The sequence below is a fragment of the Pseudophryne corroboree genome, chromosome 7 (assembly GCF_028390025.1).
Source record: "Pseudophryne corroboree isolate aPseCor3 chromosome 7, aPseCor3.hap2, whole genome shotgun sequence".
Classification (NCBI taxonomy): domain Eukaryota; kingdom Metazoa; phylum Chordata; class Amphibia; order Anura; family Myobatrachidae; genus Pseudophryne; species Pseudophryne corroboree.
Genome location: NC_086450.1, coordinates 407,001,075 through 407,024,980, shown reverse-complemented (window position 1 = coordinate 407,024,980; position 23,906 = coordinate 407,001,075). Strand labels below are relative to the sequence as shown.

At 47.7% G+C, this 23,906-nt stretch overlaps 1 protein-coding gene across 5 annotated transcripts in view; it reads right to left on the bottom strand.

Moving 5' to 3' along the window:
- IFT140 (intraflagellar transport 140) overlaps positions 1-23,906 on the bottom strand; it is a 364,909-nt gene that overhangs the window by 18,039 nt on the left and 322,964 nt on the right. For all 5 annotated transcript variants that reach the window (XM_063934664.1, XM_063934666.1, XM_063934665.1 and 2 more), the window contains 5 exons: positions 20,123-20,218; positions 19,500-19,632; positions 18,615-18,758; positions 18,387-18,515; positions 18,093-18,275 (listed from right to left, as the gene is read on the bottom strand). In XM_063934664.1, coding sequence (XP_063790734.1) covers positions 18,093-18,275; positions 18,387-18,515; positions 18,615-18,758; positions 19,500-19,632; positions 20,123-20,218 — 685 coding nt within the window. The remainder of the gene's footprint in view (positions 1-18,092; positions 18,276-18,386; positions 18,516-18,614; positions 18,759-19,499; positions 19,633-20,122; positions 20,219-23,906) is intronic.

The following is a 23,906-nucleotide window of genomic DNA, read 5'->3' as shown; positions in this document are numbered from 1 at the left end:
GTGGGGCAACGTGTATCTGACACTATTGGGGTCATACGTGTATCTGCCCCTCCCCCATATGTGTATCACGCCCCCATTTTCATTGACCACGCCCCATGTGGCATTTGGCCACACCCATTTTTTTGCCCGCGCGCCTTCGGCGCGCGCACACAGTACCCGTAAGACATTTTTTCTACTTGCACCACTGATAACAGTACACAGTAAGAACTGGATGTATATCACAGGGTAATTGTACTAGGAAACCCTGACTAAATGCACTCTTTCTTAACTAACACTGACTAAAAAAGGCAGGTAGAATACTTAAGTGTCTTGTAAAGTCACAGCACTGACAACCAGGCGGCTTTACATAGGTGGATTTGCCCAAGCATTCCCAGGAACAGTGAGCTGAGGGATAATGGCGCCGCAGACACTGCCAGGGAGTGAGGGAGAGACAGATATGCAGCTCCAGGGCGGGAACATTTGCAGAAAATGGCGCCCTGGAGCTGGGGGAGGGGCTTCAGGTCCAAGCTCTATCCCCCTGCTGGCAAAACCACCGGGTACTGCGGGCTCTAATAAAACGGTTTATAGAGAAAACCTGACCTGTCCATGCCCTGGTGATCTAGTGGGATCGCCTGTACTGCCACAGTGTCCACCACCAGCGTGCGCTGCCCGCCTCCCACTGACCGCGCCGGATCGCGATAAAGACCAGGTCCCGCAAGCGGGATCCACTTACCACCTCCCGAAGCGCGGCCACGCGATTCCGGAGAGCCCCCGTCGTGTGTGCCTGACAAGAAGAAAACCGGAGCCTCCTGCTGTAGTTACCCGGCAACCAGGGCTCGGGAGTGTACAGCGCCGCTGGGGAGAGCCGGAGCTGCAACCGTGAATGTCCACTGACATGTAACACTGTTGCTGCCCTTGAAGTATTCACTTTTTTCCTCAGAAAAAAAGCTCTTCTTAGGGCTGCCTGGAGCAGCCCCTCTGTTAAGTGCCTGCTACTGCAGCACCAACTACAAAACTGAGATCCTGTGCAGGGAGGCGGGGTGATATAGGAGGTGGCGCTATGCATTCTGGGAACAGTCAAAGCTTTGAGCCTGTTGGTGCCTCGGATCAAGATCCTACTCTACACCCCATTGTCCATTCCTTGTGGAGCCCAGTGTACCCCGCAGCAGAAAATATATATATATATATATAATAAGAATTTACGCACCGGTAATTCTATTTCTCGTAGTCCGTAGTGGATGCTGGGTACTCCGTAAGGACCATGGGGTATAGACGGGCTCCACAGGAGACTGGGCACTCTTAAAAGAAAGATTAGGTACTATATCTGGTGTGCACTGGCTCCTCCCTCTATGCCCCTCCTCCAGACCTCAGTTAGGGAAACTGTGCCCGGAAGAGCTGACATTACTAGGAAAGGATTTGGAATCCAGGGTAAGACTCATACCAGCCACACCAATCACACCGTACAACTCGTGATAACTATACCCAGTTAACAGTATGAACAATAACTGAGCCTCTCTCAACAGATGGCTCATACAATAACCCTTTAGTTAAGCAATAACTATATACATGTATTGCAGAGAGTCCGCACTTGGGACGGGCTCCCAGCATCCACTACGGACTACGAGAAATAGAATTACCGGTGAGTAAATTCTTATTTTCTCTGACATCCTAAGTGGATGCTGGGTACTCCGTAAGGACCATGGGGATTATACCAAAGCTCCCAAACGGGCGGGAGAGTGCGGATGACTCTGCAGCACCGAATGAGCAAACTCAAGGTCCTCCTATCAAACTTGTAGAATTTTGCAAAAGTGTTTGAACCCGACCAAGTAGCAGCTCGGCAAAGTTGTAAAGCCGAGACCCCTCGGGCAGCCGCCCAAGAAGAGCCCACCTTCCTCGTGGAATGGGCTTTTACTGATTTAGGATGCGGCAGTCCAGCCGCAGAATGTGCAAGCTGAATCGTGCTACAGATCCAGCGAGCAATAGTCTGCTTTGAAGCAGGAGCACCCAGCTTTTGGGGGCATGCAGGATAAATAGCGAGTCAGTTTTTCTGGCTCTAGCCGTCCTGGAAACATAAAGTTTCAGGGCCCGGACTACGTCCAGCAACTTGGAATCCTCCAAGTCCCTAGTAGCCGCAGGCACCACAATAGGTTGGTCCAAATGAAACGATGATACCACCTTAGGGAGAAATTGGGGACGAGTCCTCCATTCTGCCCTTTCCATATGGAAGATCAGATATGGGCTTTTACATGACAAAGCCGCCAATTCTGACACACGCCTAGTCCAAGCTAAGGCCAAAAGCATGACCACTTTCCACGTGAGATATTTTAGCTCCACGGTCTTAAGTGGCTCAAACCAGTGGGATTTTAGGAATCCAACACACGTTAAGATCCCAAGGTGCCACTGGAGGCACAAAAGGGGCTGAATATGCAGCACCCCTGTAACAACGTCCGAACTTCAGGCAGTGAAGCCAGTTCTTTTTGAGAGAAAAAGGGATAGGGCCGAAATCTTGGCCTTTATGGATCCTAATTTTAGGCCCATAGTCACTCCTGACTGTAGGAAGTGCAGGAATCGACCTCCCTGGAATTCCTCTGTAGGGCCTTCCCGGCCACACACCAAGCAACCTATTTTCGCCATATACAGTGAAAAAGTCTTGCTGTCACGTCTTTCCTAGCCTTTATCAGCGTAGGAATAACTGCATCCGGAATGCCCTTTTCCGCTAGGATCCGGCGTTCAACCGCCATGCCGTCCAACGCAGCCGCGGTAAGTCTTGGATCAGACAGGGTCCCTGTTGCAACATGTCCTGACTGAGAGGCAAAGGCCATGGGTCCTCTGAGAGCATTTCTTGCAGTTCCGGGTACCGAGTCCTTCTTGGCCAATCCGGAGCAAAGAATATTGTTCACACTCCTCCGTTTATTACAATTCTCAGCCCTTGGGTCTGAGAGGAAGAGGAGGGAATATATAGACCGACTGGAACACCCAAGGTGTTACTAGTGCGACCACAGCTATCGCCTGAGAGTCCCTTGACCCAGCGTAAAACCTTTTTTATCTTTTTATTGAGGTGGGACGCCATGTAGTCCACCTGAGGCAGTTTCCATCAATTTGCAAAACTGCGTGAAGACTTCCTGATGAAGTCACCACTTTCCCGGGTGGAGGTCGTGTCCACTCCCGGAATGAACACTGCTGACAGTGCGCTTACTTGATTCTCCGCCCAGCAAAGAATTCTGGTGGCTTCTACCCTCGCCACCCTGCTCTTTGTGCCGCCCTGGCGGTTTACATGAGCCCCTGCGGTCTGACTGGATCAGAACCGGTTGGTCGCGAAGCAGGAACTCCGCTTGACTTAGGGCGTTGTATATGGCCCTTAGTTCCAGGATATTGATGTGAAGGCAAGTCTGTTGGCTTGACCACAAACCTTGGAATTTTCTTCCCTGTGTAACTGCCCCCCACCCTCGGAGGCTTGCATCCGTGGTCACCAGGACCCAGTCCTGAATGCCGAATCTGCGGCCCTCGAGAAGGTGAGCACTCTGCAGCCACCACAGTAGAGACACCCTGGCCCTGGGGGATAGGGTGATTAACCGATGCATCTGAAGATGTGATCCGGACCACTTGTCCAATAAGTTCCATTGTCCTTGCATGGAACCAGCCGAAGGGGATGGCCTAGTATGATGCCATCATCCTTCCCAGGACTCGAGTGCAGTGAAGCACTGACACCTGTTTTGGTTTTCAATAGATTCCTGACCAGTGTCATGAGCTCCTGAGCTCTCTCTGTCGGGAGATAAACCCTCTTCTGGTCTGTGTCTAGGATCATGCCTAGGCGAGGCAGATGAGCTGTAGGAACCAACTGCGACTTCGGAATATATAGAATCCAGTCGTGTTGCCGTTTCACTTCCAGAGAAGGTGATACGCTGTCCAGCAACTGCTCTCTTGATCTCGCTTTTATGAGGAGATCATCCCAGTATGTGATAATAGTGACACCTTGCTTCCGCAGGAGCACCATCATATCCGCCATTACCTTGGTGAAATTGGTAATGACAATCCCGTACCGCAATTCTGAGGTACGCCTGATGAGGTGGATAAATTGGGACACGAAGGTATGCATCCCTTATGTCCCGATTAATTTCAGGCATGCAGTGACCGCTCTTAGCGATTCCATCTTGAACCTGAACCTTTTCAGGTATATGTTCAGGGATTTTAATTCAATATGGGTCTAACCGAACCGTCTGGTTTCGGGATTATAACATGGTCGAATAATAACACCCTCTTGTTGAAGGAGGGGACCCTTGACCACCACCTGTTGAAGATACAATTTACGAATTGCAGTTAACACTGGCTCCCTCTCTTGGGGGGAAGCCCGCCGGGTCCTCGGTATCTTCTCACAGTCCAGCCTGTATCCCTGCGATACAATTTCTATTGCCCAGGGATCTAACAGGGAGTGAACCCACTTGTGGCTGAACTTATGAAGGCGTGTCCCCACCGGGCCTAGCTCCGCCTGTGGAGCCCCAGCGACATGCGGTGGATTTTTGTAGAGGCCGGGGAGGACTTCTGTTCCTGGGGACTAGCTGTGTTGTACAGCTTCTTTCCTCTGCCCCCGACTCTGACAAGAAAGGACGCACCTCAGACTTTCTTGTTTCTTTATTAGAAAAGCTGCATTTAATAATGTCGTGCTTTCCTAGGCTGTGCAGGAATATAAGGCAAAATTTCAGAATTACCAGCTATAGCTGTGGAGACCAGGCCCGAGAACCTTTCTCCACACAATCCTCAGCCTTCCATATGCCTCTTAAGTCGGCATCATCTGTCCAATGTATATTCTACAGGACACGTCAAGCAGAAATCGACATAGCTTTTGTCTCTAGGACCCAGTATACTCATGTCCCTTTGGGCATGCTTTATAATTATATATCTATCACTTAAGACAACATCTTAAAATATTTATATGCATACTAGGGTCTCAATCTCTGCTGATAAGGTACCTGTCCACGCTGCCACAGCGCTATAAACCCATGCCGACACAATCGCCGGTCTGGGTAGTATACTAGAATGTGCACACTATCTGCAGGATCCCTGAGAATAGCTAGTGCAAACAGGACACCCAAGGGGAAGATTCTCAACACATCCTGGCCCTAGTGGGGAAAGGATACAGCATGAGAATTCTCTTGTGGGAAGCTGCCGTCTCTTGTCTGGAGATTCCCGCTCTTTTTCCTCATGAGAGGAGGGAAATTTACCTCAGCATTCTTCCCCTTAACATGTGTACTCTCGTGTCAGGGACAGATGAGTCATCAGTGATATGCAAATCATCTTTTATTCCAATAATCATATATTGAATATCTTTTAGCCCTCTTGGCTGTAACTTTGCATTATCGTAGTCGACAGTGGAGTTAAACTCCGTGTCGATACTTTGTTATTTTGGATAGTGAACATAGAGAGACTCTGAAGGACTCTGTGACATAGGGACAGACCAGGGAAGATTTCCTTTCTGTTCCCTAACCTTTTGTGCAATAATTTTACCTCAGCACTTACACATATCCAAACAGGTGTCGGCGTTGTTGACGGAGACACCCTCCCACACACTTATCCGCTCTATCACCTCCTTAGAGGAGCCTTTTACCTCAGACATGTCGACACACGCGTACCGACACACCACACACACAGGGGATGCTCTATTTGAAGACAGTTCCCCCCACCAGGCCCTTTGGAGAGACAGAGTATGCCAGCACACACCACAGCGCTATATAATACAGGGATGTACACTATACTGAGTGATTTTTCCCCTATAGCAGCTTATATACACAGTTTTGCGCCTAAATTTATGTGCCCCCCCCTCTCTTTTTTACCCTTTGTGTACCAGGATACTGCAGGGGAGAGCCTGGGGAGCTTCCTTCCAGCTGAGCTGTAAAGAGAAAATGGCGCCGGTGTGCTGAGGAAGAAGGCCCGGCCCCCTCAGCGGCGGGCTTCTGTCCTTTTATGTACTTTAATGGCGGGGGTTAATGCACATATACAGTTTATCAGACTGTATTATGTGCTTTTCGCCAAGTAAGGTAATCTAATTGCTGCCCAGGGCGCCCCCCCCCAGCGCCCTGCACCCATCAGTGACCGGAGTATGTGGTGTGCTAAGGGAGCAATGGCGCACAGCTGCAGTGCTGTGCGCTACCTTAATGAAGACCGGAGTCTTCAGCCGCCGATTTTCAACTTCTCTTCGTTCTTCTGGCTCTGCAAGGGGGACGGCGGCGCGGCTCCGGGACCGGACGACCGAGGACTGGGCCTGTGTTCGATCCCTCTGGAGCTAATGGTGTCCAGTAGCCTTAGAAGCCCAAGCTAGCTGCAAGCAGGTAGGTTCGCTTCTCTCCCCTCAGTCCCACGTAGCAGTGAGTCTGTTGCCAGCAGATCTCACTGAAAATAAAAAACCTAACAAATACTTTCTTTTCTAGGAAGCTCAGGAGAGCCCCTAGGGTGCATCCAGCTCTGGCCGGGCACAGATACTAACTGAGGTCTGGAGGAGGGGCATAGAGGGAGAAGCCAGTGCACACCAGATATAGTACATAATCTTTCTTTTAAGAGTGCCCAGTCTCCTGCGGAGCCCGTCTATACCCCATGGTCCTTACGTAGTACCCAGCATCCACTAGGACGTCAGAGAAATATATATATATATATATACCACCGCACGTCACTGATATATACACACACATACACACACACACACACACACACATGTATATAAACACTGCTCAAAAAAATAAAGGGAACACTAAAATAACACATCCTAGATCTGAATGAATGAAATATTCTTATTAAATACTTTGTTCTTTACATAGTTGAATGTGCTGACAACAAATTCACACAAAAATTATCAATGGAAATCAAATTTATTAACCCATGGAGGTCTGGATTTGGAGTCACACTCAAAATTAAAGTGGAAAAACACACTACAGGCTGATCCAGCTTTGATGTAAAGTCCTTAAAACAAGTCAAAATGAGGCTCAGTAGTGTGTGTGTGGCCTCCACGTGCCTGTACGACCTCCCTACAACGCCTGGGCATGCTCCTGATGAGGTGGCAGAGGGTGTCCTGAGGGATCTCCTCCCAGACCTGGACTAAAGCATCCGCCAACTCCTGGACAGTCTGTGGTGCAACGCCACGTTGCACCACAGACTATCCAGGAGTTGGCGGATGCTTTAGTCCAGGTCTGGGAGGATGGAGCGAGACATGAGTTGGTGGATGGAGCGAGACATGATGTCCCAGATGTGCTCAATTGGATTCAGGTCTGGGGAACGGGCGGGCCAGTCCATAGCATCAATGCCTTCGTCTTGCAGGAACTGCTGACACACTCCAGCCACATGAGGTCTAGCATTGTCTTGCATTAGGAGGAACCCAGGGCCAACCGCACCAGCATATGGTCTCACAAGGGGTCTGAGGATCTCATCTCGGTACCTAATGGCAGTCAGGCTACCTCTGGCGAGCACATGGAGGGCTGTGCGGCCCCCCAAAGAAATGCCACCCCACACCATTACTGACCCACTGCCAACTGGTCATGCTGGAGTATGTTGCAGGCAGCAAAACGTTCTCCTTGGCGTCTCCAGACTCTGTCACATCTGTCACATGTGCTCAGTGAGAGCCTGCTTTCATCTGTGAAGAGCACAGGGCGCCAGTGGCGAATTTGCCAATCTTGGTGTTCTCTGGCAAATGCCAAACGTCCTGCACGGTGTTGGGCTGTAAGCACAACCCCCACCTGTGGACGTCGGGCCCTCATACCACCCTCATGCAGTCTGTTTCTGATCGTTTGAGTAAACACATGCACATTTGTGGCTTGCTGGAGGTCATTTTGCAGGGCTCTGGCAGTGCTCCTCCTGTTCCTCCTTGCACAAAGGCGGAGGTAGCGGTCCTGCTGCTGGGTTGTTGCCCTCCTACGGCCTCCTCCACGTCTCCTGATGTACTGGCCTGTCTCCTGGTAGCGCCTCCATGCTCTGGACACTACGCTGACAGACACAGCCAACCTTCTTGCCACAGCTCGCATTGATGTGCCATCCTGGATGAGCTGCACTACCTGAGCCACTTGTGTGGGTTGTAGACTCCGTCTCATGCTACCATTAGAGTGAAAGCACCGCCAGTTTTCAAAAGTGACCAAAACATCAGCCAGAAAGCATAGGAGCTGAGAAGTGGACTGTGGTCACCACCTGCAGAACATCTCCTTAATTGGGGGTGTCTTGCTAATTGCCTATAATTTCCACCTGTTGTCTATTCCATTTGCACAACAGCATGTGCAATTGATTGTCAATCAGTGTTGCTTCCTAAGTGGACAGTTTGATTTCACAGAAGTGTGATTGACTTGGAGTTACATTGTGTTGTTTAAGTGTTCCCTTTATTTTTTTGAGCAGTATATATATATATATATATATATATATATATATATATACACACACACACACACACACACATTTTTTTTTTTTTTTTAGAAGACCATGTTGGATAAATTTGAGTGGTTTTTGGGAAAACATTTTGTCAGTTAAGTGGTTAAAGCAAGGGTGGGTAACCTTTGGCCCTCCAGCTGTTGCTGAACTACACATTCCAGCATGCCTTGCTACAGTTTTGCTATTTGGCTATGCTAAAACTGTTGCAGGGCCTGCTGGGATGTGTAGTTTAACAACAGCTGGAGGGCCGCAGGTTCCCCACCCCTGCGTTAAAGGGTCTAGCACAGTCTCTCTATTGGCTCTCAAATGGATATCTGTAGTGTTCTGCGAGAAGGTTTTACAGTCGGTAAGATTGTCTTGATCTATGAGCCAGTACGGCTCATTCTTCTAAGACTGAAACAACTTCAACAAGGGTCACCCCTACATCATTCCCTATATAGCACTTGACAATGGACAGAAGCCTTCGGGAGTTGAAGGCTGTCACCCTTCGGCGTTAGGAATTAACAGCATTCAAAGCTCCCAATAAGTGTGCACAAGGTAAGTGGAGTACTATATGTCCTAGTTGGAGGACATCTTCTGTTGCTAGGAAGTACCATAAATACATAAATAGATCATCAATGAGGCACAAAGAGCTCTCTTTCTCATGAGAAAAAGGAGATTTATGGTAAGAACTTACCTTTGTTAAATCTCTTTCTGTTAGGTACACTGGGTTCCACAGGGAATAACATCGGGGTGAAGAGTAGGATCTTGATCCGAGGCACCAACAGGCTAAAAGCTTTGACTGTTCCCAGAATGCCTAGCGCCGCCTCCTCTATAACCCCGCCTCCGTGCACAGGAGCTCAGTTTTGTTAACCAGTCCAATGCAGTAGCAGGTAAAAGAGACGACAACTGTTAGTAGCCACGTTCACCACATTCTCACGACAGGAGAAGGTATCAGCGGCTAATGCCATACAAACCCAAAGAAGCTAAGTGCGTCAGGGTGGGCGCCCTGTGGAACCCAGTGTACCTCGCAGAAAGAGATTTAACAAAGGTAAGTTCTTAACATAAATCTCCTTTTCTGCTGCGGGGTACACTGGGGTTCCACAGGGAATTACATCGGGGATGTCCTAAAGCAGTTCCTCATGGGAGGGGACGCACTGTAGCGGGCACAAGAACCCGGCGTACAAGGAAGCATCCTGGGAGGCGGAAGTATCGAAAGCATAGAACCTTATGAACGTGTTCACTGAGGACCACGTCGCCGCCTTACACAATTGTTCAAGGATCGCAACACGGCGGGCCGCAAAAGAAGGTCCAACTGACCGAGTAGAATGGGCCTTCATAGTAGCAGGAGCTGGAAGGCCAGTCTGTACAGAAGAATGTGCAATCACCATTCTAATCCATCTGGCCAGGGTCTGCTTGTGAGCAGGCCAGCCACGTTTGTGAAAACCAAACAGTACAAAGAGAGAATCAGACTTTCTAACAGAAGCTGTCCTCTTCGCATAGATACAGAGAGCCCGTACCACATCCAAAGACCGTTCTTTGGAAGACAATTCAGGAGAGACAAAGGCCGGTACAACAATCTCCTGATTAAGGTGGAAAGAAGACACCACCTTAGGTAGATACCCGGGACGTGTTCGAAGAACCGCCCGTTCACAGTGGAAAATCAGATAGGGGGACCTACACAACAAGGCACCCAAATCCGATACCCGTCTAGCAGAGGCAATAGCTAGCAGAAACAAGACCTTAAGAGAAAGCCACTTAAGGTCTGCAGATTCAAGAGGCTCAAACGGAGACTCATGCAATGCCTCCAGAACCACCGACAAATCCCAAGGAGCCACAAGCGGGACGTAACGAGGTTGAATCCGTAACACACCCTTAGTGAATGTATGAACATCAGGCAGAGTCGCAATTTTTCTCTGAAACCAAACCGACAAGGCAGAAAAATTAACTTTGAGGGTGGCCAGACGAAGGCCTAAGTCCAGGCCCTGTTGTAGAAAGGCCAAAAAATTTGTCCGTACTAAACTTGTAAGCGTCATGATTGTTATTCGCGCACCAAGCAAAGTAGGAATTCCAGACCCTATGGTAAATCCGAGCCGAAGCTGGCTTCCGGGCCTTCAACATGGTTTGAATGACCGCCTCAGAAAATCCTTTGACCCCTAGAACCGAAGCTTCAAGAGCCACGCCGTCAAAGCCAATCGGCCCAAATCCTGATATACACAAGGGCCCTGAAGGTCGGAGAACCAATGCCGTCTTGGCCACGCTGGGACAATCAGAAGCAGGCGTCCTCCTTCTTGCTTGAACTTCCTTATTACCCTGGGCAGAAGTGACACCGGAGGGAACACGTACGGCAGCCGAAAGTTCCATGGAATTGCCAGTGCGTCCACGAACGCTGTTTGAGGATCCCTTGTCCTTGCCCCGAAGAACGGAACCTGCCGATATGGCTGGCAGATGGCGTTCCGCCCACTGAAGAATCCTTGATACTTCCCTCATTGCCATGCGGCTTCGAATACCGTCTTGATGATTTATGTACGCCACCGTGGTGGCGTTGTCCGACTGTACCTGAACAGGCCTGTTCTGTATTAAATGCTGGGCCAGGTTCAGAGCATTGAACACCGCCCGCAGTTCCAGAATGTTTATCAGGAGGAGAGACTCCTCCTTGGTCCACCAACCCTGAACGTAGTGTTGCTCCAACACCGCGCCCCAACCTCTCAGTCTGGCATCTGTTGTCAGGAGGACCCAGCTGGAGATCCAGAAGGGACGACCCCTGCTCAATCGATGGTCCTGCAGCCACAAGCTCAGTGACCGACAGACCTCCGGAGACAAGGAGATCATGTGAGACCTGATCCGGTGAGACAGGCCGTCCCACTTGGCTAGAATCAGTTTCTGCAGAGGGCGGGAATGGAATTGAGCGTACTGCACCATGTCGAAAGCCGACACCATGAGACCTAGCACTTGCATCGCCGAGTGTAGCGACACTTGCGGACGAGATAGGAAGCATTGAATCCTGTCCTGAAGCTTCAGGACCTTCTCCTGAGACAAGAACAACCTCTGGTTGTGAGTGTACAACAATGCCCCTAGGTGCACCATGCTCTGAGCAGGGACCAGGGAAGACTTCTTCGGGTTGATGAGCCACCCGTGGACTTGCATAAACTGGAGCGTCAGATCCAGATGACGTAGGAGAATTTCTGGGGAATTTACCAGGATCAACAAGTCGTCCAGATACGTGAGGATCCTGACCCCTTGATGGCGAAGTACAGCCGTCATTACCGCCATGACCTTTGTGAAGACACGCGGGGCCATGGTCAAACCAAAAGGTAAAGCCCAAAATTAATAATGGAGGTTGCCCACAGCAAACCTCAGGTACTGCTGATGTGACATTGCAATAGGAATATGCAGTAAGCATCCTATTATATGTCCAGGGAGACCATATAATCCCCATGCTCCAAGGTCAGAACAATAGAGCGAAGAGTTTCCATACAAAACTTGGAGACTCTCACAAATCTGTTCAAGGACTTGAGGTTGAGAATGGGCCGAGAGGACCCATTCGGTTTCGGGACTAGGAACAGCGGTGAATAGTACCCCTTGCCTCTCTGAGCCAGAGGCACCTGTACCACCACTCCTGTGTCCAGGAGGGACTGTACCACCAAATGAAGAGTTTTTGCCTTCACCTGATCCAAAGGGATGTCTGTCAGGCAAAATCGATGAGGGGAGACGATTCTTGAAGGATATGGCGTATCCGCGAGTGACGACTTCCCGTACCCAGGCGTCGGAAGTGGTCTTCAACCATTCCTGGGTAAATCCTAGAAGTCGGCCTCCCACTCTGGGATCCCCCAGAGGGAGGCCTGCCCCGTCATGCAGCAGGCTTGTCAGTTTTGGAAGCAGGCTGACGGGCCTCTCCAAAAGAATGTCTCCCTTAAAAGGGAGCACCTCCAGGGTTTTCTTAGAGTCCAGGTCCACAGACCAGGACCGTAGCCATAGGATCCGGCGAGCCAAAATGAACTTAGTGGAAGCCTTGGCCGCCAGAACAATAGCATCAGAAGCCTCCTCCTTAATGTAATGAGATGCTGTGACAATATACGAGAGACACTGTCTAGCATTATCAGAAAAGTTGGAAGGCAGCTCCGCTTCCACCTCCTGAGCCCACGCTTCAATAGCCTCTGCAGCCCATGTCGCTGCAATAGTGGGTCGATGCACAGCTCCTGCGAGGGTGTAAATCGCCTTTAAGCAACCGTCCACACGCTTATCCGTCGGTTCTTTCAGAGAAGTGACGGTAGTTACAGGCAGAGCTGAGGATACTGCCAGCCGCGCCACTTGCAAATCCACTGGCGGGGGTGTTTCCCAATTTTTACTTAGCTCCGCAGCGAGGGAATAGCGAGCTAGCATCTTCTTGTGAGTTTTGAATTTCTTTCCTGGATTTTCCCAGGATTCCTGACGTATGTTAACTAAATGTTCAGAGTGAGATAAAACTTGTTTAACAATCTTCTGACGTTTAAACCTGTCCGGTTTCTTAGAGGTAGCATCAGGTTCTGGATCATCAGTAATTTGAAGAATCAGTCTGATAGCCTCCAATAAGTCAGGAACATCCACCTGTGAGACAGATTCCTCATCAGAAGTATCTGGATCAGAGTCTGTGGGGTCAGTATACTTGCCATCCTCATCAGACGAGGTGTCTGGGACGTGGGTGGATTGTGATGAAGTAATGGCCCGCTTAGAGGACCCCTTGGTCTTAGGCGGGCGAGGGTTCGATTTCTGTTTAGTCAATGAGTGGTTCAATTGCTGTAACTGAGTGGACAATTGATCTGCCCATGGCGGATTAAACTCAGGGACAATATGCAGTTGTACCGGGACATGAGGCCCCATAGGGGGCATAAGTCTCATTACCAGCGTACTTAATAACGTGGAGAAAGTAGCCCAAGGCGGGTCATTATGAACCCCTATTGCCACAGACCCATTGGGGAGTAGAGAACCCCCAGAACCTGAACCCTCTGCTGCTATGTTTTCCTCTAATGTGTCTGCAGCGTCACCACCACGCATTGTGGGATCAGCCCCAGCTCTGTCGCCCCTTGTAGCGGACATACAGTACCTGAAAGCTCAATTCACAGGCAACCCAGTACAATATCAGCAGCTTAATACCTTAACAAGAACCCCCTGTGCAGTATTAGCACAAACAGAGAATTCAAGAGGTATATGGTGACTGAAAATCAAAGAGAAAAGTACTCAATAAGTATATCCTGTGAAACACCTATATGAACTAATACCCCTGACGCACTTAGCCCCCTGCAGGGTACAGAATATAGGGATAGCAATCTGAGTGAGATACACGGAATGGAAGTCACGCAGCAGCTGTATATGCACGCACACACACACACACACACACACACACACACACACACACACACACACACACACACACACACACACAGTCACATGTACAATGCAGAAATTATGACATGCAATAAAACTGCACTGGACCAGCAATACTAAGTAACACTGAGTAAAGCTATACAGATTACAGTAAAACACTGGATGTATATCACAGGGAACTTGTACTACATTACCCTGAATAACTGCACTGTTTCTTAACTAACACTGTCAACAGACATGTAGAATACTTAAGTGTCCTGTAAAATGCACAGCGCTGACATGCAGGCGGATTTACAGAGGAGAATTTGCCCAAACAGTCCCTGGATCAGCTCAGCATGTGAAGATGGCGCCCAAAACCTGACAGGGAGTGAGGGAGAGAGAGAGATGCAGCTTCAGGGCGGGAACATTTACTCTAAATGGCGCCCAGGGACTGGAGAAGGGGCTACAGGTCAGAGCCTTATCCCCTTGCTGGACTTCACCACCGGGGTTCTGTGGGCCATAGACAAAATGGTTTTTAGTAAAACAGACCTGTGCCCTTGCCCTGGTGGTCTAGTGGGGTCCCTGTACTGCCACCGTGTACATGCCAGCGCATGCGGCCTGCCTCCCACCGGCCACGTCGGATCGCGATTTCTAGCGGGTTCCGCTTGGGGGACCCACTTACCTCCTCCTGAAGTGCGGCCACGCGATCCTGGAGAGCTGCGGTGGTGTGTGTGTGCCTGACTGAAGAAAACAGGAGCGCCGCTGGGGGAGGTGATGGAGCTGCAGCAGGAGATGTCTGACTGACATCTAACACTAACAGTGTCTCTGCTGCAGCCCTTGAAGTCTTCAATATTCACTTAAAAAAGCTCTTCTGAGGGCTGCTGGAGCAGTCCTGCCCGTTGTCTGCCTGCACTGCAGGCACCAACTACAAAACTGAGCTCCTGTGCACGGAGGCGGGGTTATAGAGTAGGCAGCGCTATGCATTCTGGGAACAGTCAAAGCTTTTAGCCTGTTGGTGTGCCTCGGATCAAGATCCTACTCTACACCCCGACGTTATTCCCTGTGGAATCCCAGTGTACCCCGCAGCAGAAATGAGTGATTCTGCCCAAAGACAAGGGATTCGCAGGTGTGTTTGGTAGATGCTATGTCCGTCCCATGGAACTTCATCTTATTAACCTGTAGCAATGATTTCACAGATTCTAAACAAGGTAAAAAGCAAAGGGTGCTCAGTTGATTCTGGTGTCTGCAGGCAGCCCAAGAATGAAACAGTACCTGGAGATTTTGAAGTTGGCAGCCGGACCTTCATGGTGTCTTCCTGTATGACAGGACTGGTTAAGCCTGGGCCCATTTCATATGCAGGGTTCAACATGACTGGGTTTAATAGTTTGGCTAAAGAAGCGATGATTTTTATGGAAAAGAGCTTTTCCTGACAGTGTGGTCAGGAGCATGCTCAAGGCAAAAGTGTCATTTTTGGACAAGAATGATCATAGATTGTGGAAGATACACTATATGGACAGAAGTATTTGGCCATAACTGTTATTTATTGAATTCAGGTGTTTCAGTCAGACCCATTACCACTGGTGTATAAAATCAAGCACTTAGCCATGCAGTCTCCATTTGCAAACATTTGTGACACAAAATCGATCTTTCTGAAGAGCTCAGTGACTTCAAGCGTGGTACTGTAAAAGGAGGCCAGCTTTGCAATATGACTGTTCCTGAAATTTCATCCCTGCTGGATATTCCACGGTCAACTGCAAGTGATATTGGCCCTCATTCCGAGTTGATCGCTCGCTGCTGTTTTTCGCAGCGTAGCGATCAGGCTAAAAATCGGCTGTTCTGCGCATGCGTATGGTACGCAGCGCGCACGCGCGAAGTACTTTCACACAAAACTATGCAGTTTTACACAAGCTCGAGCGACGCTTTTCAGTCGCTCGAGTGTTCGTAGTATGATTGACAGGAAGTGGGTGTTTCTGGGCGGCAACTCAGCGTTTTCAGGGAGTGTGCTGAAAACCGCAGGCGTGCCTGATAAAAACGCAGGAGTGGCTGGGGAAACGGGGGAGTGGCTGGCCAAACGCAGGGCGTGTTTGTGACGTCAAACCAGGAACTAAACATTCTGCAGTCATCGCAAGGTAGGAGTAAGTATTGAGCCACTCTGAAACTGCATGAAATTTTTTAGTAGCAGAACTGCTACCCTTTCGTTCGCACTTCTGCTAAGCTAAGATACACTCCCAGAGGCCGGTGGGCTTCAACTCGGAATAAGGGCCATTATCAGAAAGTGGAAGCATTTAAGAACAGCAGCAACTCAGTCACAAAGCCCAAGACCACGTAAAAGCACAGAGTCAGGTCAACGACTACTAAGGCGCATGCTGCGTAAAAGTCGCCAACGTTTTGCTGATTCCATAGCTGAAGAGTTCTGAATTTCCACTGCCATTAATGTAAGCACAAAAACTGTGCGGTGGGAGCTTAATGGAATGGGTTTCATTGGCCAAGCAGCTGCATGCAAGCCTCACATCTGCAATGAAAAGCGTCGGATGGAGTGGTGTAAAGCACACCAACACTGGACTGTGGAGCAGTGGAAACGTGTTCTATGGAGTGATGAATCACACTGGCAGTCAGATGCCTGGAGAATGTTATATGTGTGACTGCATTATGCCAATTGTGAAGTTTGGTGGAGGAGTGATAATGGTATGTGGCTGTTTTTCAGGGTTTGGGCTAGGCCCCTTATGTCCAGTGAAGCGCAATCTTAATGTTTCAGCATACCAAGACATTCTGGACAATGCTATGCTTCCAACTTTGTGGCATCAGTTTGGTGAAGGCCCTTTTCTATTCCAACATGACAGTGCCCCAGTGCACAAAGCAAGTACTATAAAGACATAGTTTGACGAGTTTGGTGTGGAAAACTTGACTGGCTCGCAGAGCCCTGACCTCAGCCTCATCGGGCACCTTTGGGATGAACTGGAACGGGGATTGTGAGCCAGGCCTACTCGTCCAACATCAGCACCTGACCTCATAAATGCTGTACAGAATGAATGGGCACAAACTCCCACAGAAACACTCCAAAATCTTGTGGAAAGCCCCCCAAGAAGAGTAGAAGCTGGTATAGCTGCAAAAGGGAGACCAACTCCATATTAAAGTCTATGTATTTGAATACAATGCCATTACAGTCCCTGTTGGTGTAATGGTCAGACTTTTGTCCATATACTGTACCTCCTAATGTGAGAAGAAAAAGGTCACCATCTCTTCTTTTCAGTTGGTTTGAGACTAGGGGGTATATTTAATAACGTGCACGTTTCAAATGTGAAGATGTTGGCCACAGCAACCAATCAGATTCTACTTGTCATTTATCTTAACACCTTCTGGAAGATAACAGCCAAAATATGATTGGTTGCTATGGGAAACATCTTTTGGAAATCTGCACTTTAGTAAATATACCCCTTAGTGTTTTAGAAGTTTACATCTCAGTAGTCTCTGTATTTTTTCAGAAGTAGATGGCACCGTTACCGGAAGTGCACACCTTTTTGCAGAGAGTGATATACTTTAGTTGCAACCTCTGTACACTCTTTCAATACCTCAATGAGACTTAATCTGAGCATTTAGTCTTGACAGCTTTAGAACATTCTTCTCTTACATGGCAAATAACCTTTATTTTGGTTACATCTAAAGCAAGGAGAGTATCGGAGCTAGGAGCTCTGTCTTTCAGGTCAACGGGTCTTATTTTTCAGGAGGATTGCTCTTTCGGTCAGTCTAAGGCAGTGTCATCAGAAGGCGGGTGCAGGGGGTGCGGCCCGCACCCAGGTGTCACCCTCGGAAGGGGTGACACCAAAGTGACGGCTCTTCTGCAGTGACAGGAGCCGAGTGCTGCAATGTGATAATCCTCTGCAGCACTCAGCTCCTGTCACAGATAAGGAGCCGGCACTGCAAGCTGCACAGTCTCCGAGGGCAGCCAGCATCTCCGGGGAAGCTGGACACGCCCCCGGAGTGAAGATGTGGAGATCAGTGAGGTCACGCCCCTTTAAATCGTACAACGCCCCCTTTTCGGGCGGCCGCAGCTACGGCGGGGTGAGTGGGGGGGGTGTAGTAATGCAGAGTGCGCACCGGGTGTCACCACACCTGGTGACGTCTCTGGTCTAAGGTGGTACCCAGTTTCCACTTAAATCAGGATACTGTGATCCTAACTGTAGATCATTTCTCTTGTTGGATGTTGTCAGAACGCTGAAGACCTATGCTGAGTTTTTGCCCAAACGCCTAGCTAAGCCTCTATACCACCAAGAGGTTCCAATGTCCCCCAATGGAATCATAAAAAACTATTTCATGTATGTACAAAAGTCCTGTTTTATATTTGGCTGATATGTAAATAGATGATATCTCTTATGTATACAAATGAAATGATTTACCTTTTTAGCAGCTAGTAGTAACTCCACGGCCTTGGCATACTGGTTATGCTGGATGAAGAAATCTGAGCAACGGGCGAGTAGGGCTGTGTCTGACTTCTCATCCAAGTCCTCAGCGATTAACTGAAGAGCCCCAAACTGCTCAGTGGCAAATGCCAACTCCAGGGCTTTAGAGAGGTGTCCGGACTGAGAGGAAAAGAGGAGGAGGTCAAGTTTTGCATTTTACTGCAAGCTTCAAATGCAGACTAGGTAACAACTGGCTTTCCCCTAGGACAAAGCTCCACTCCAAAGCTCTACCTTGTGGTAAAGCATGACTGCTCTATCCATCTGCTCCCCCTTCTCTTCATAATAGCGAGCTGCTCCCATCATGTCCTCCGGGGTGCTCAGCAATGCCAGGTTCATGAGCTGGTCATCCAGGTTATTCTCCTGTACAGTGAGAGACGGTCTGGGTTACACTGCACTCAGTACACTAACATACAGTCTATATTCCCTATCACCTGGTGATATGTAATGTTGTGAGTCTACCTTGCACAGCCTGATGGCGTTGTTATATGCCTGTGCTCTGGTGTAGAAGTGCACTGCCTGCTTCAGATCCCCTTGGGTTTCATAATGACGTGCCAGGTGGTAGGAAGCTGCCAAGTTACCCGTCTCATTGGCTATCTCTGCAGCCTGTAAAATATGATTGTTACCACAGATGGACAACAAAGGTAAACTCATAATGTAAGGTCTACAAAGAAATATTTATAAGCATTCAGTTACATTTCTTATTTTAAGAGATGATCCCTTCCTCCAAGTGTCTGTGTTTGGTAAAACTTTTCCAGGTTGTATAGTCACAAAAGAGGGAACAGTGCCAGGCCTGGCAAGGATGGCTACTGCTGGGTCCCTCTGCAACTGGAAAGTTCAATTCTATACTAAAGAATGCGTGGATGTATCATCATTCACCTAGTGTGTTTGTGCTAGATGGCAGAAGCTTGGCATGACTTACAGTAGATGCTCCACCACGGGTAGTGATGGGTACTTTTTCCTAAGTTCTACATCTTATTCACATCGCAGCACCACACAAAGTCACTCACACGGTACCAGGGACACTAGATTAGTACTTTCATCACAAAGGAACTGGGATAAAATGTGTTTCGGATTGTTGCAGATTAGACATAACGACATGTCGGCAGGTACAATGTGGCTGCTTGTATCGGAACGCTGTCTTTTGCCTTTTTTATCTAGATTTGTCGCACACAGAAGTACAAGTAATGCCGGCCCTAGTAGTCAGTGTACCTTTAGAATGTACTTTTCTCGTATTTGTGATGAGACTTCTACTTATATTTACAGAAAAAAACTACATGGACTCCAAAACAAGACTATTTGGCACATCTGTAAGCGATCCACTTGATGTGTGTGGTGGTCTCTCACCTTCTGAATGTTCCTCAGGAAGCAATGCACTCGCACCAAGGACAGGTAATCCTGAGCCAACTCGTAGTACTTGAGAGCAGAGTCCATGTCTGAGCGGCTTTCCAGGAACTGAGCCCACCACTTCCAGAGACTTCTGCATGAGGACACCCAGACAAAAACACAAATCTATAATAGTGAGTAATATGTCTTCTTATATCAACTTCTTGGTATCTATGGTACAGAAAAGCAACCAAGAGGCCCTGAAGGAGCCAATCAGCAATGGTGGATATAGATGGTAAGCGAAGAGAGTCATAGCAGCACATGTAGCACAGAATTGGGTCTAACAAGGTCAATATTTGAAGCCAGTCTGGGGGCAAAGTAAAACTAACAGTAAGAGGATTAGCAATCAGACATGTCATGTTACAATTTATAGAGAAAGCAGTAAGAGAGGACATGACAAGCCAACATAAATAATAATAATGGCATTACCACCAAATACAATAACTAGGCAATACCCATGTTCATTTGCAGGTAAGTGACCCCCTAATTCTCCTTTGCAGGTAAAAAAGTAATGCTACATCCTGCTTTGACATAGGCCTGTTCCTATACATTACATGCAGGTGAGTGGGATTGGATTAACTTACTTATCCTTCTTCGTATTAATGTAGTTTTCTAAGGCCTGTGGGTCATCGTGGAGCATCCTTGGAACCTCGAAACGGTGGGTGTCTGACTTCTCATAACTACACAAAAGAAAAGGACAGTTCTGTGAGTGTGACTAGCTTCTCATGGAATATACAGTATACGGTAAGTCTATAGTCACAGTGTGACTATACAAACAGGCGAAAGCTGGTACCGGGATCCTGACATGGCTAAAATGCTATGTAAAGCATTGTAACCACACAAGCATTATCATTTTAAACACTGCACTGTAGGAGTATGTATAAAGTTATAATGCCTGCGCACAGATCCTGGGTCCACACAGTGGCTGCAGACTTCAGAACTACATCCCTTCCTAATGACATTACACATTTCAGTACTTTACGACATCCCAACTCTAAGGATTTTCTCAGTCAGGAAGGAAACCAAATGTACTGTATATTAAGCATTCCCATCTGCTACTTCAAGACTGATTTCCAGTTCACCTACTAACTGAAATGAAACGTAAAATCGTGCTACAGTTACTATTACAGAAACCTGCTTGAACAGCTGCACTGTATAACATACAAGCTGTATCACTGATAGCTATAATTATGAGACGTATAATCAAGGGTACTGAAATACACCTGAGGCACATCTTACGGCTTGCCACAGTGGCCCTCATTCAGATCCCGAAGGATCTGTGGCACATGCTACAAACTACCAATGTTCGGTACTTTGCGCATGCCCCGGACCTGTACTGCACATGTGCAGTATGGGACTCCGCCAGCAGCAAAGGCAGGATGGCCTCAGACAGTCAGCGATTCACAGTCTGATGCAGTTTGGGGGCAAGGAGAGGGTGGCAACTTAGGCCTCCAGATGCATGTCGCCAGCGTTGCAGGGGAGGGAAGAGGCCAGGAGCTCCGTAAGAGTATGGTGATCTCCGGGCTTCTGTGTAACAAATGCGGCTGCCGTTTTGCGCAACCACATGGGTCACACAGTTGACCAATGGGGTCACAGATGATCTGACACTTCTTCCTAGGATGCAGCTCTGATCAGTAATGTGTGCAGGAGGCGTGACGCCCTCTGCTGCATTACCCTATTAGAGCTATCGCCCCTTCTCTGTAAGCAGCGATAGCAACTCTGTCCACATCTGAATGAGGGCCCATGTGCAGAACGTTCCGATACAGGAGTAAGGGGTGATAATGCTTCTGTCTTGGGGCATAGCATGGCCAGTACATCTAATGGTCCAAAGAGTACAATACTCTATTCCGTACAGGAAACAGTCAGAAACACACATCACACCCTTTAAATGTTGTTTGAACTTATTTTTACACAAATCGACAGATGCTTGTAATATGCAAGGAATTTACAATTCCATTTTATTATTTATTAACCATTTATTAACCATTATTTATATAGAACACACATATAATGTAGAACTTTACAGAGACTATTTCAGTCACTCAGGTCAGTCCGTCCCCTAGTGTAGCATATAATCTCAATTTCCTATCACCGGGAGACACATACACTATTTTTTTGGTTAGAAGCCAATTAACCTAGCAGTCTATTTTTGGAGTATGGGTGGAAACCGGAGTACTCAGAAGAAACCCACACAAATGTGGGAGAACATACAAACCCCGCACAGATAGTGCCATGGTCAGGAATCAAACTCATGACCTCAGGGTTGTGAGGTAGTAATGCTAACCACTGTTCCAACCTTTCTGCTTAGTGTGGGACAAATACTTTAATGGGTTTAGTAAAGAAATGATCTACGTGAACTGGGGAATCCCTTCTTGGCGTGGGGCAGGCACACTAATGAGACTAGTTATCACCCATATGCAAAGATTTAATTTAGCTACATATGTTATATTAAATTAGATTTAAGGTGTGAAATATATATATATATGAACAAGGGGGGGAAGGGGGGTCCCAAGGGAGCTAATTATGGTAATAATTTAGCTACACAATATCTCCAAGATGTTTATAACCACAACATTTTCTAAAAACAAATTTATTCATAAAACAATACTGGATCCCAGTCAATAAATTTGTCATCAGCACATAAAGTACATCCAAAATGACAATTCACAATTACTTATTAAAAACATGTATGTTACAATCATTTGTGGGTATATGATTTATAATCCAATTTTCATTCAACACCAAATAAGAGAATGCATGATGACTTCAATCCTATGGAGTACAACCCCATTAACTGTGCCTCCCAGGCCTCTACTAAATTCCCTAACCAATTCTATGGATTGGTTAGGGTATTTAGTAGAGTCCTGGGAGGCACAGTCCTTAGACCAGTTCCTTGCTGTTGACTACTATATGTATGTGCTCTTGTGACTACGTTGCTGTACCTTGAGAAATGTCCTCATCTAGACCGAAACATCGGTGAACCTTGTAACCATTTGGAACTGTAAGATAGTTTTTTCCTTTCTCTAAATAAATTGTATTTTTTGCACTATTGATATATAAGTCTGGGGAGTGCTATCATTTCCACATTTGTGGCAAACACTGCACCTATATATATATATATATATATATATATATATATATATATATATATATAAAAAATATGCAAAAAGGAGATTGACTCACTGATTGACTCATCACGAAGTCTCTTAAACCACAAGGCCTACAATCTTGAAACTTGGCAGGTAGCTTCTCCTTAGGTCCCAGGTGCTTGCTAAGAACCGGTTCTACAAATGTCACTACCCATCCACGGAAATCGCCAAAAATGGATTTTGGGTGTGTATGTACGTACGTACGTACGTACGTACGTACGTACGTACGTACGTATCTATCTATCTATATATATTTATTAGTGATGGGCAACGATTAAAATTTCTAATCGCGATTAATCGAATGATTTTCTCAGATTAATCGCATTGTTATGCACAAGATTCAATAATGAATTCAAAAGTAGTGTATTGCGCACATGTAGAGAGAGAGGGAGAGAGAGGGAGAGAGAAAGAGAGAGAAAATAAGATTTTACTTACCGGTAAATCTATTTCTCGTAGTCCGTAGAGGATTCCGTAAGGACCAAGGGGAATAGACGGGCTCCGCAGGAGATAGGGCACTTTACGAAAGCTTTGGACTCTGGGTGTGCACTGGCTCCTCCCTCTATGCCCCTCCTCCAGACCTCAGTTAGGGAAACTGTGCCCAGAGGAGATGGACAGTACGAGGAAGGATTTTTGTAAATCTAAGGGCGAGATCCATACCAGCCACACCAATCACACCGTATAACTTGTGATAAACTACCCAGTTAACAGTATGAACAACAACATAGCCACGGTTCAACCGATAAACTATAACATAACCCTTATGTAAGCAATAACTATATACAAGTCTTGCAGAAGAAGTCCGCACTTGGGACGGGCGCCCAGCATCCTCTACAGACTACGAGAAATAGATTTACCGGTAAGTAAAATCTTATTTTCTCTAACGTCCTTGAGGATGCTGGGACTCCGTAAGGACCATGGGGATTAAACCAAAGCTCCCAAACGGGCGGGAGAGTGAGGATGACTCTGCAGCACCGATTAAGCAAACAGGAGGTCCTCCTCAGCCAGGGTATCAAACTTATAGAACTTTGCAAAGGTGTTAGACCCCGACCAAGTAGCTGCTCGGCACAACTGTAATGCCGAGACCCCTCGGGCAGCCGCCCAAGAAGAGCCCACTTTCCTAGTGGAATGGGCCTTAACCGATTTCGGTAACGGCAATCCTGCCGTAGAATGCGCCTGCTGAATCGTGTTACAGATCCAGCGAGCAATAGTCTGCTTTGAA